The sequence below is a fragment of the Neoarius graeffei genome, chromosome 16, assembly GCF_027579695.1.
Source record: "Neoarius graeffei isolate fNeoGra1 chromosome 16, fNeoGra1.pri, whole genome shotgun sequence".
Lineage (NCBI taxonomy): Eukaryota > Metazoa > Chordata > Actinopteri > Siluriformes > Ariidae > Neoarius > Neoarius graeffei.
This window is the reverse complement of record NC_083584.1, coordinates 6,548,839-6,563,170: the sequence shown is the minus strand read 5'-3', so window position 1 is coordinate 6,563,170 and position 14,332 is coordinate 6,548,839. Positions and strand designations below refer to the sequence as shown.

General features: G+C 42.2%; 2 protein-coding genes across 2 annotated transcripts in view; one reads left to right on the top strand and one right to left on the bottom strand.

Moving 5' to 3' along the window:
- The window catches only part of rims2b (regulating synaptic membrane exocytosis 2b), a 242,987-nt gene that overhangs the window by 39,234 nt on the left and 189,421 nt on the right, over nucleotides 1–14,332 (bottom strand). The window contains exon 31 of the mRNA XM_060942429.1: nucleotides 3,991–4,132. Coding sequence (XP_060798412.1) covers nucleotides 3,991–4,132 — 142 coding nt within the window. The remainder of the gene's footprint in view (nucleotides 1–3,990; nucleotides 4,133–14,332) is intronic.
- LOC132900376 (NACHT, LRR and PYD domains-containing protein 12-like) overlaps nucleotides 1–14,332 on the top strand; it is a 296,795-nt gene that overhangs the window by 161,006 nt on the left and 121,457 nt on the right. The gene's annotated exons all lie outside the window — the stretch shown is intronic.

Here is a 14,332-nt window from a genome sequence, read left to right as displayed (position 1 = left end):
TGACATACTGCCTATCTTGATCTCTGACCACTCTCCCATTATTTGCACTATCACCCCTGTGCCCACAGCTGCCAAACCCTGTAGATGGCGCTTCAATGACTCATTGCTGTATGATAGAATGTTTCTAGATCAATTAAAAACAGGGCTTGTGGAATTCCTGGAACTTAATACAGAGCAATGCCCTAACCCCCAGATGCTGTGGGAAGTTACAAAATGCTTCATACGTGGGTACTGTATTGCCTTTTCTTCAAAAGCTAAAAGACTTAAAAGCATATGCTTTATTGACCTGGAAGAAAAAATCAAGTCTTTGGAACATGAGCAGGCCCAATCGTTCTCAGATGATGCATGTCAAAAGTTAATGTCTTTGAAACTAGAATATAACCGTCTGTCAATGTCCAAAGCCGAGTTTATTATTCACAGAACTAAACAGAAATATTACTTTCATTCAGATAGAACTAGTCACCTACTTGCATTGAGGCTGAAAGACTCAGAGTCTAAAGCGAATATAGATCTAATAAGAAATAAAGATGGAAAAATCGACACTGATCCCAGAGCTATTAATAACACCTTCAAAGAATTCTACTCCAAATTGTACTCTTCTGAGGTGGTCCTTGACAAAGATTCATGCAAAAAATTCTTAGAAAATCTTGACCTTCCTGTGCTCTCAGCAGAGGATCAAGAAATTCTTGAAAAACCTATAACCCTAGAGGAACTGTATAAGGCAGCCAAGTCACTTAAAAAGGGAAAATCCCCAGGCCCCGATGGCATCCCACCAGAATTATATCTGGCCGTCTGGGATTTGGTAGGTCCTCTCATACTGGGTTCCATGAATTATGCTATAGAACATGGTACCCCTCATCGAGATCAAAACACTGCACTTATTATTTTGTTACAGAAGAAAAATAAAGATCCATTAGATTGCTCTAGTTACCGCCCCATATCTTTAATCAATAGTGATATCAAAATTCTAGCTAAAGTTTTGGTCTCTCGTATTGAGCTCATTATGGATAGTCTTATACATTATGACCAAACTGGGTTTCTTAGAGGGCGGCTAGCCTCCGACAATATGCGCCGCCTACTACACATTATCGAACACGCTCACACATATCCCAACACCTGCGCAGTTTTTTCCCTAGACGCGCTCAAGGCTTTCGACAGACTTGAACTTGACTACTTATGGACTGTATTGCATCACTTTGGTTTTGGCCCCAAGTTTATAGGTACTATCCAGACTCTTTACAAAAATCCTACAGCCTCCATTTCAACAGGCACTAAACATTCTGCACCCTTCCCACTTCGAAGAGGATGCTGTCAAGGCTGTCCTCTATCACCTCTCCTTTTTGCTCTGTCATTGGAACCATTAGCACAGGCCCTTAGGCAAAGCCCAGTTATCTCCCCTGTTACATTGTATGGTTCACATCATCACGTATCATTGTATGCAGATGACATAATTTTGTACCTATCCAACCTAAATGTATCTATACCAAGCGTGTTAGAATTATTTAATGAATTTAGTACTATGTCAGGTTACAAAATTAATTGGGATAAATCATCTCTAATGGCCCGTAATACCATCTCACAACACATTAGCCTCCCTACCAACATTGTATTTACTAAATCATTCACTTATCTTGGAATTAAAATAACGGATTCTTTGCCAAAGATCATCCATATGAACTTCAGTGAGATGAGTCAGAAGATAAAACTTGATCTGCAGCGATGGACTAATCTTAAAATCTCAATGCAAGCCAGAATCAGTACAGTCAAAATGAATGTTCTACCAAGACTTAACTTTTTGTCTTTTATGATCCCATGCATACCGCCTCCAAAATATTTTGAAGATTTGAACTCAGCAGTATCTAAATTCATCTGGAGTGGCAAACAACCTAGGTTGCGTTTTTCAGTCTTGCAGCGCACAAAATTAGATGGGGGGCTTGCACTTCCTAATTTTAAACTTTATTTCTGGGCATTTCAAATCAGAGCTATGCGCACTTGGGCAGACCCTAAAAGTGCAGTATCATGGAGAAGTATAGAATCTGCTCTAGCGCATCCCCACAGGCTCCAAGATTTACCTTTCACAGGGGTTGGGCATCGTAAATCTTATACTAAATTGGGTAGTATTGTTTCATCAACATTAGCTGCCTGGAATAGTGCTGAAAAAGCATCGGGTCTCTCAAAGAAATTATTTACACAATCACCGCTATGGAATAACTTCAATTTCCTGTCAGATCATAAACCTTTTGTTTATCCTCTGTGGTCATCCAGGGGTATTTTCACATTTTCTAATTTATTTGGTGCAAATGGTTTGCGCACATTCCAGGATATCCAACAAGAATATAATTTACCAGGATTCTCATTCTTCTTGTACCTCAGGTTGCGTTCAGCCATGAAAGCTTATGGTGTCCCATGGAACTCAGCTTTAAATGACCACCCAATGTTTTGTTGGATTAATCCCATTAAGTGTTCAAGGGGTGCAGTCACTAGAATTTATAATTTTTTACTCACTAGCGTTCAAAAACCTATACAGATTCTATCAAAATGGGACCTGGAACTTTCTTGGTTGGGATTCAAACCGGATTGGGAAACAGTGTGGTCAAATCTTTGCCTCACTTCTAAAAATCTTAGTCATGTACTTATCCATTTTAAGACTATCCACCGTTTCTATCATACACCCTATAAACGATATCTCATGAAACGTGTAACCCATCCTCACTGCAGCATCTGTAACACAGGAACTACTGGTACATTTCTACACATGTTCTGGGACTGTCCAGTTATTCAACGCTTTTGGAACTATGTCATCTGTGTGTTACGTGATCTCACAGGACTGGACTTTGACTTGGACCCTTGCTTACTTTTGCTTAATGATGATTCAATGTATGATTTTTCTCTGTGTGAAAAAAGAGTGTTGATGTCAGGGTTCACTGCTGCTAAGAAGACTATACTGCAGCAATGGATACACCCAGACACAAATCTTAGAAAATTTTGGATAGCTTCTTATCACTATATAGTTTGTTTGGAAGGTACAACTGCAAAGATTAACAAGGCAAAGGAAACCACTGTAAACACTTGGATGAGCATAGCTGCTGCCCTTAACGACCTTCTATGAATACCTCTATCTCTTTGTGTTTGCTGCCAGCACAAGTGTCCTGTATTTTTAATTTAATTTTATTTAGTGCTTTATCCTGAAAGTAGCCGTCTTGGGTTTGTATGTATGTTTTAAAATATAATAAAAAGATGATCACAAAAAAAAAAAAAAAAAGCTTGTTCATCGCTCAGCAAGCCCCGCCCACTATCAACAGGGCAAATAACGAAGAGAGGGTTAACACTAGCTACTTCATCACTCAGCAAGCCCCGCCCACTATCAACAGGGCAAATAACGAAGAGAGGGTTAACACTAGCTAGTTCTACGCTCAGCAAGCCCCGCCCACTATCAACAGAGCAATGAACATAGTGTGTCACTTCCTTCTCTGGGTGGAGTCTTACCAAATGATGACCGAAGTTCGAGGTCGTCCCCGTTGTCTCTTCGATAGTTCTTCTACATATGGAACACATAGCAGGGCATTTTTTCCCACTGCACAAGAAGTCTGTATAAGCAAAGCGGACAATCCTAGCGGTGTCTCTCCAGGCATTTTAGCGCCGTTAACGTTAGTTTGTTCCTGAACATGACGTATGACCAGGTGAATGTGCATTCTCTTGCACAAAATTAGTATAATAATTAATGTAGATATAAATGTTATACCAAATTATTATGGCATGTTGCAAAAAATAAAGAAAAAATCCGAGTCCTCATCTCCAATTTATGAGTCCGAATGCAGTCAATGCATGAGTCCGAGTTCGAGTCATCAGTATTCAAGTTCAAGTCAGGTCACGAGTCCTTAAAATTAGGGCACGAGTCAGACTTGAGTACTACAAGCCTGTCCAGAATGTACAGTCCCCCCCCCCAATAGCAGTAAAAGAAAGTGATTTTTTTTTTTTTTTTTTGCATACTTTCCCGGTTTGGGCTTCTCGCCTTCCTCAGCTGTCTCTTTGCTCGGCTGTCGTGTCATTCTGCTCTTCATCTCAATGGCCAATCCCGTCTCTACACTCCTCTGAATGGCCAAACGCACCGGCTTCTTCTTCTTTCCCTCCTCTGTGAGTGAGAGACATAAAGAGAGAGGAAGAAGAGTAGAAACACACTGTCCATTATTCATGCTGTGGGTGTGGCAGTGTATCCGTGTCTCAGGTGCAGTGCATTGCCTAAAATCTCAGATATATTTTTGTAAATTAAAAAAAGGTTGATTTTTTTAAAGACTATCTATGGAAGTAATGTTTCTACATTGTTGGTTCTGAGTACTCGTCTTAACAAGTCCACTTTTTGTGCTGATATGTGGAGTTTAAAACTGTCCTTTCTTGGGAAGGAGTAAAACTGAACAAATCAGAATTTTCAAATGAAGAACTCTGTATGATTGTGATGTGATGGTGCTGATTAGAAAATGGATGGATGGATCTTCATTGTCTTCAAAAGTACCTCAACCATCAGTGAAAAAGCCAAAAACAACTTTTTAATTGCGCTCTCTGTAATTATCAAATGCCAGCTGTCTCTTGTGATATTTGGGGTTTCACTATCCCTCGTAATGCTTCACATTTAGATGCTTCATGTTTGGGGCAGTTTGCTTTATGAAATCAAAGTAAATGGAAAAGAAAATTAAAATTAGCATGTTAAAGAAAAACCCTTAAATCTGATCACTAATGCTGGGATCAGACTACACGATATGTTTATCTTTCACAATGGCCACCATCTGACTGGCAACGCTACAAGTTTGACCCCGACCAATCATTGTTCATGTCCTTACGTGCTATCGGGGAGAAGGGTCAAAAAATTATCAATAATGGCTGCAGACGGAACGTTAAGGAGGAGTTTGTCAAATTAGGCAAGAAAATACAACAAATTCTGACGTGTGAGACTTTTAAAATCATCAAGGTGTTGTGGGGCGTCCCAGACGCCACGTCGCTGTTCTTCGATTATGTCATTATACAAAGCCCTTTTGTGGCTCCTGACATTAACATTCAGGCCTGATGCTGGAAATTTGTCGGCCATGAAAAAAAAATCTTTTGAAAATCAGGCTGAATTTGTAGAATCTGATCCTGGTGTGAAGGAGCCATAGATAGAGAAGCTTTTTTTTTTTTGCAGGAACTTGTTTCAGCCAGCAGAGGGCTCTACACACGGCAGCCTGTGTGTGTGTGTCTATCACTTATGTATATTGAAAATATATGCATGCTTACATTTTTTATGTATATAAAATAAGTAAGCCTGAATATTTAGAAAACTCGGAGATGAGGATCATAATCATTCTATTCCTACTACATGTCACAGTAACCCAGTGGCTCACTTGGTACTCGGCATCATTTTTGTGTATAAAGTATGCATTAATATATACTTTTAGTAAATATGGATAGACTTGTAGTTTACTCGAATGAGCCATTTTCATAAGGGGACATAAAGCACATTTAAAATGTAAACAAATAGTAATGAATTGTAAAATTAGTCAAAATTTTAAAAAAATGCACAGTGAATGTTAATATGGGCGGCACGGCGGTGTAGTGGTTAGCGCTGTCGCCTCACAGCAAGAAGGTCCGGGTTCGAGCCCCGTGGCCGGCGAGGGCCTTTCTGTGCGGAGTTTGCATGTTCTCCCCGTGTCCGCGTGGGGTTCCTCCGGGTGCTCCGGTTTCCCCCACAGTCCAAAGACATGCAGGTTAGGTTAACTGGTGACTCTAAATTGACCGTAGGTGTGAATGTGAGTGTGAATGGTTGTCTGTGTCTATGTGTCAGCCCTGTGATGACCTGGCGACTTGTCCAGGGTGTACCCCGCCTTTCGCCCGTAGTCAGCTGGGATAGGCTCCAGCTTGCCTGCGACCCTGTAGAACAGGATAAAGCGGCTACAGATAATGAGATGAGATGGTTAATATTTATTGATACAATTTCTTTCTTTTAGTTTTCAGCTCCAGCGTGTCAACAGAATTACTTACTTCAAGAAGACAAAAAGAGAGAAGAATAGTAAATAGAGCACAGACTACTCACTGCTACATTTATTCATTTTTTGAGTAGATGTAGCGTTCATCTCTGATAGACACACCCACCTCAACACACACACACACACACACAGTCAGGAGGACTTTGGGACTGTTATAATCCATCCATTATCTGTAGCTGCTTATCCTGTGCAGGATCGCGGGTGGGCTGGATCCTATCCCAGCTGACTACGGGTGAAAGGCGGGGTACACCCTGGACAAGTCGCCAGGTCATCACAGGGCTGACACATAGACACAGACAACCATTCACACTCACATTCACACCTACACTCAATTTAGAGTCACCAGTTAACCTAACCTGCATGTCTTTGGACTGTGGGGGAAACTGGAGCACCTGGAGGAAACCCACGCGGACACGGGGAGAACATGCAAACTCCGCACAGAAAGGCTCTCGCCGGCCACGGGGCTCGAACCCAGAACCTTCTTGCTGTGAGGCGACAGTGCTACTGTAACCACTACGCCACTGTTATAATCATTGTTTATCTGATCATCACTGAAATGCTAAAATGAATAGGAAAAAAATTCATATTGTTATGACTAATTTAATAGAAATTATGTTATAATTCCTTGTATTATTTTTGCATTTTATGTGCATTTTATTATATTTGATTTTATCCAATATTCATGTAATTGTTAGCTCCTTATGCTTAGTTTCCTTTATGTTTTACTTGCATTATTTTATTCATCTTTTTATTTTTTATTTTTTAATTTTGTACTACTTAACTGTACAGCACTTTGAGCTACCAAATGTGCTCTATACAATGTATTATTATTAGCAGTAGTAGTAGTAGTCGTAGTATTGCACATGCATTTTCCAAATTATCCGTGGTTTTAGACAGTAAGCTCTTTCCTACCTGTGTCGCTCCCATTAAACGAGTTCATGCAGGTGAAATAAACGGCAAGAGCCTGAAATGAAGCCGAGAGACTCAGCTTGCTCTGTGAATGCTGCACACCATCCTGCCCCAGCCTGCCCATCCTCACACCTCACTTCCTCCCTTACACACTCTGCCAACAACCACGTGTCCTTTTCTAGTCCTGTCTCTGAACTGTCTCGACTGAAGCTGCCTGAGAGTATGAAGAGTGTGTGTGTGTGTCTGTCGTGTTTTGGTTCTTTTGTACTCTACAGAAAGGAAAAGTGGGAGGAGGCAGAATTAATAGGCCAATCAAATTTTAAATGAAAACTGAGGGCAGGCACACACACACACACAGTGCTGGTTCTGGTCTTAGTACTTTACCTTTTTGGCAGAAGACCGAATGTGTACACACACAAACACACTTTTACATTTATTCAACATCTCACAAACCAAATCCACAAAATATCAACATATGGAGATTAATAATATATAGATTTAGGCACTGCCTAAAAGCGGAGCTCCTATCTGTTTCTAGGTTGTAGAATTTTCTTATATCATAGCCAACCTCATCTCATCTCATTATCTGTAGCCGCTTTATCCTGTTCTACAGGGTCGCAGGCGAGCTGGATCCTATCCCAGCTGACTACAGGCGAAAGGCGGGGTTCACCCTGGACAAGTCACCAGGTCATCGCAGGGCTGACACATAGACACAGACAACCATTCACACTCACATTCACACCTACGGTCAATTTAGAGTCACCAGTTAACCTAACCTGCATGTCTTTGGACTGTGGGGGAAACCGGAGCACCCGGAGGAAACCCACGCGGACACGGGGAGAACATGCAAACTCCGCACAGAAAGGCCCTCGCCGGACACGGGGCTCAAACCCAGACCTTCTTGCTGTGAGGCGACAGCGCTAACCACTACACCACCGTGCCGCCCTAGGTGGTGTGTATGACTGGTAATTCCTAACACTGGCTACTAGGCGGTGTGTATGACTGTAATTACTAACACTGGCCACTAGGCAGTGTGTGTGACTGGTAATTACTAACACTGGCCACTAGGCGGTGTGTATGACTGTAATTACTAACACTGGCCACTAGGCAGGGTGTATGACTAATTACTAACACTGACCACTAGGCGGTGTGTATGACTAATTACTAACACTGGCCACTAGGCGGTGTGTATGACTGTAATTACTAACACTGGCCACTAGGCGGTGTGTCTCATCTCATCTCATTATCTCTAGCCGCTTTATCCTTCTACAGGGTCGCAGGCAAGCTGGAGCCTATCCCAGCTGACTACGGGCGAAAGGCGGGGTACACCCTGGACAAGTCGCCAGGTCATCACAGGGCTGACACATAGACACAGACAACCATTCACACTCACATTCACACCTACGGTCAATTTAGAGTCACCAGTTAGCCTAACCTGCATGTCTTTGGACTGTGGGGGAAACCGGAGCACCCGGAGGAAACCCACGCGGACACGGGGAGAACATGCAAACTCCACACAGAAAGGCCCTCGCCGGCCCTGGGGCTCGAACCCAGGACCTTCTTGCTGTGAGGCGACAGCGCTAACCACTACACCACCGTGCCTAGGCGGTGTGTATGACTGGTAATTACTAACACTGGCCACTAGGCGGTGTGTATGACTGCAATTACTAACACTGGCCACTAGGCCGTGTGTATGACTGTAATTACTAACACTGGCCACTAGGCGGTGTGTATGACTGTAATTACTAACACTGGCCACTAGGCCGTGTGTATGACTGTAATTACTAACACTGGCCACTACGCGGTGTGTATGACTGTAATTACTAACACTGGCCACTAGGCGGTGTGTATGACTGTAATTACTAACACTAACCACTAGGCGGTGTGTATGACTGTAATTACTAACACTGGCCACTAGGCGGTGTGTATGACTAATTACTAACACTGGCCACTAGGCGGTGTGTATGACTGTAATTACTAACACTGGCCACTAGGCAGTGTGTATGACTGTAATTAGTAACACTGGCCACGAGGCGGTGTGCATGACTAATTACTACCACTGGCCACTAGGCGGTGTATATGACTGTAATTACTAACACTGGCCACTAGGCGGTGTGTATGAGTGGTAATTACTAACACTGGCCACTAGGCGGTGTGTGAAACTGGTAATTACTAACACTGGCCACTAGGCGGTGTGTATGACTGTAATTACTAACACTAACCACTAGGCGATGTGTATGACTGTAATTACTAACACTGGCCAATAGGCGGTGTGTATGACTGGTAATTACTAACACTGGCCACTAGGCGGTGTGTATGACTGTAATTACTAACACTGGCCACTAGGCAGGGTGTATGACTAATTACTAACACTGGCCACTAGGCGGTGTGTATGACTGTAATTACTAACACTGGCCACTAGGCAGGGTGTATGACTAATTACTAACACTGGCCACTAGGCGGTGTGTATGACTAATTACTAACACTGGCCACTAGGCGGTGTGTATGACTGTAATTACTAACACTGGCCACTAGGCGGTGTGTATGACTGGTAATTACTAACACTGGCCACTAGGCGGTGTGTATGACTGTAATTACTAACACTGGCCACTAGGCCGTGTGTATGACTGTAATTACTAACACTGGCCACTAGGCGGTGTGTATGACTGTAATTACTAACACTGGCCACTAGGCCGTGTGTATGACTGTAATTACTAACACTGGCCACTAGGCGGTGTGTATGACTGTAATTACTAACACTGGCCACTACGCGGTGTGTATGACTGTAATTACTAACACTGGCCACTAGGCGGTGTGTATGACTGTAATTACTAACACTAACCACTAGGCGGTGTGTATGACTGTAATTACTAACACTGGCCACTAGGCGGTGTGTATGACTAATTACTAACACTGGCCACTAGGCGGTGTGTATGACTAATTACTAACACTGGCCACTAGGCGGTGTGTATGACTGTAATTACTAACACTGGCCACTAGGCGGTGTGTATGACTGTAATTACTAACACTGGCCACTAGGCGGTGTGTATGAGTGGTAATTACTAACACTGGCCACTAGGCGGTGTGTATGACTAATTACTAACACTGGCCACTAGGCGGTGTGTATGACTGTAATTACTAACACTGGCCACTAGGCGGTGTGTATGACTGGTAATTACTAACACTGGCCACTAGGCGGTGTGTATGACTGCAATTACTAACACTGGCCACTAGGCCGTGTGTATGACTGTAATTACTAACACTGGCCACTAGGCGGTGTGTATGACTGTAATTACTAACACTGGCCACTAGGCCGTGTGTATGACTGTAATTACTAACACTGGCCACTACGCGGTGTGTATGACTGTAATTACTAACACTGGCCACTAGGCGGTGTGTATGACTGTAATTACTAACACTAACCACTAGGCGGTGTGTATGACTGTAATTACTAACACTGGCCACTAGGCGGTGTGTATGACTAATTACTAACACTGGCCACTAGGCGGTGTGTATGACTGTAATTACTAACACTGGCCACTAGGCAGTGTGTATGACTGTAATTAGTAACACTGGCCACGAGGCGGTGTGCATGACTAATTACTACCACTGGCCACTAGGCGGTGTATATGACTGTAATTACTAACACTGGCCACTAGGCGGTGTGTATGAGTGGTAATTACTAACACTGGCCACTAGGCGGTGTGTGAAACTGGTAATTACTAACACTGGCCACTAGGCGGTGTGTATGACTGTAATTACTAACACTAACCACTAGGCGATGTGTATGACTGTAATTACTAACACTGGCCAATAGGCGGTGTGTATGACTGGTAATTACTAACACTGGCCACTAGGCGGTGTGTATGACTGTAATTACTAACACTGGCCACTAGGCAGGGTGTATGACTAATTACTAACACTGACCACTAGGCGGTGTGTATGACTAATTACTAACACTGGCCACTAGGCAGTGTGTATGACTAATTACTAACACTGGCCACTAGGCGGTGTGTATGACTGTAATTACTAACACTGGCCACTAGGCGGTGTGTATGACTGTAATTACTAACACTGGCCACGAGGCGGTGTGCATGACTAATTACTACCACTGGCCACTAGGCGGTGTATATGACTGTAATTACTAACACTGGCCACTAGGCGGTGTGTATGAGTGGTAATTACTAACACTGGCCACTAGGCGGTGTGTGAAACTGGTAATTACTAACACTGGCCACTAGGCGGTGTGTATGACTGTAATTACTAACACTAACCACTAGGCGATGTGTATGACTGTAATTACTAACACTGGCCAATAGGCGGTGTGTATGACTGGTAATTACTAACACTGGCCACTAGGCGGTGTGTATGACTGTAATTACTAACACTGGCCACTAGGCAGGGTGTATGACTAATTACTAACACTGGCCACTAGGCGGTGTGTATGACTGTAATTACTAACACTGGCCACTAGGCAGGGTGTATGACTAATTACTAACACTGGCCACTAGGCGGTGTGTATGACTAATTACTAACACTGGCCACTAGGCGGTGTGTATGACTGTAATTACTAACACTGGCCACTAGGCGGTGTGTATGACTGGTAATTACTAACACTGGCCACTAGGCGGTGTGTATGACTGTAATTACTAACACTGGCCACTAGGCCGTGTGTATGACTGTAATTACTAACACTGGCCACTAGGCGGTGTGTATGACTGTAATTACTAACACTGGCCACTAGGCCGTGTGTATGACTGTAATTACTAACACTGGCCACTAGGCGGTGTGTATGACTGTAATTACTAACACTGGCCACTACGCGGTGTGTATGACTGTAATTACTAACACTGGCCACTAGGCGGTGTGTATGACTGTAATTACTAACACTAACCACTAGGCGGTGTGTATGACTGTAATTACTAACACTGGCCACTAGGCGGTGTGTATGACTAATTACTAACACTGGCCACTAGGCGGTGTGTATGACTAATTACTAACACTGGCCACTAGGCGGTGTGTATGACTGTAATTACTAACACTGGCCACTAGGCGGTGTGTATGACTGTAATTACTAACACTGGCCACTAGGCGGTGTGTATGAGTGGTAATTACTAACACTGGCCACTAGGCGGTGTGTATGACTGTAATTACTAACACTAACCACTAGGCGATGTGTATGACTGTAATTACTAACACTGGCCACTAGGCGGTGTGTGTGAAACTGGTAATTACTAACACTGACCACTAGGCGGTGTGTATGACTGTAATTACTAACACTAACCACTAGGCGATGTGTATGACTGTAATTACTAACACTGGCCACTAGTCGGTGTGTATGACTGGTAATTACTAACACTGGCCACTAGGCGGTGTGTATGACTAATTACTAACACTGGCCACTAGGCGGTGTGTATGACTAATTACTAACACTGGCCACTAGGCGGTGTGTATGACTGTAATTACTAACACTGGCCACTAGGCGGTGTGTGTGAAACTGGTAATTACTAACACTGGCCACTAGGCGGTGTGTATGACTGTAATTACTAACACTAACCACTAGGCGGTGTGTATGACTGTAATTACTAACACTGGCCACTAGGCGGTGTGTATGACTGGTAATTACTAACACTGGCCACTAGGCGGTGTGTATGACTGTAATTACTAACACTGGCCACTAGGCGGTGTGTATGACTGGTAATTACTAACACTGGCCACTAGGCGGTGTGTATGACTGTAATTACTAACACTAACCACTAGGCGGTGTGTATGACTGGTAATTACTAACACTGGCCACTCGGCGGTGTGTATGACTGGTAATTACTAACACTGGCCACTAGGCGGTGTGTATGACTGTAATTACTAACACTGGCCACTAGGCGGTGTGTATGACTGTAATTACTAACACTGGCCACTAGGCGGTGTGTATGACTGGTAATTACTAACACTGGCCACTAGGCGGTGTGTATGACTGTAAGCACTGTACATATAAATATATATAAATATATAAATAATTATAAATATATATTAATTTATTATATTAATTAATAATTAATTAATATTAATTATATTAATAATATTAATAAATATGTAATATAATATATAAATATATATAATATATAAATAATGGCGGCACTGACACCTGGCTGACGCTTCACGTTTCGAAGTCTCGCACAAATCTCATGAAGATCACGCGGATAAGCGACGCCTGCCGTGGACCAAATGAACTAAATTCAACACGGCTAAACACCGAATAGGCCGATAAGTATAATATTTAATTGTAATTAGTTGTCAATACGAGTCACGATATAAGGTTACTAAAACCAAAAACGTAATGGAATCACGTTTTTTAAGAAATAAAGCAAGTTTAAAAATGACTTCAGTTCCGCTTTAACAATTATTCACTAAAGGTGAAGTGAATGTCAATTAATAATAATAATAATAATAATAATAATAATAAGCGTATAAAATAATATTCACTGAGCCTGAGTCGGATAATTGCTTTAGTATAATTACACAGGTGACTATTTAAAAAAAAAAGAAAAAATTTTTTTAAATATTACTTCAAAATCTTCAGGTAAATGTAATAACTTTATCTACGCCGAGTCACACAAAATCCTTTGTTTTGAAATCGATAAAATAAATCCCAACCCCACCTTCCCTTTGAATAGTTTTAGACCAAACTTCGGAGCATCTTTAGTGCTTTTAGGAACAGCACTTTCATCATTTGTAATTCTTCCTCACTTATGGTGACGAAGCGTTCAGCCGCCATTTTGCCGAGTCGCTCGAGGTGATTATCGAGAAATAGTCTGAATCTCTCGACCAATCAGCACGCACGATTTTCTATAATCACCTGTGGATTTGTACTAAAGAGGAATAAATAAACAATGTAAACGCATCACACAGTGCAGAATAAAAATAATAAAATGATTAATCTCACTGACACTAAGACTGTACAGTGTAAATGTCACATCCATAATTATTTAAGTTTAATAGATCAGAGTTTTGAAATTTTCATTAGTTTTTATTTTTAATTTAGTCTTTGTTTTTTTAAATTTCAGTTTAGTTTTAGTTATACAAGTGCATAATTTTCATTTTGAGGAATTGACTAGTTTAATTTAGTTTTAGCATCAGTTTTTCAGGTATTGCACAGCAAGCATCTTCTTCTTTGGAGTTTTACAGAAGCTAACATTACTGCCACCTACTGGAGCTAGACACTGCCTTAAGGGGGAAAACCAAATGAAAATGAAAACGAAGCTGATTTCATCTCATTATCTGTAGCCGCTTTATCCTGTTCTACAGGGTCGCAGGCGAGCTGGAGTCTATCCCAGCTGACTACGGGCGAAAGGCGGGGTACACCCTGGACAAGTCGCCAGGTCATCACAGGGCTGACACATAGACACAGACAA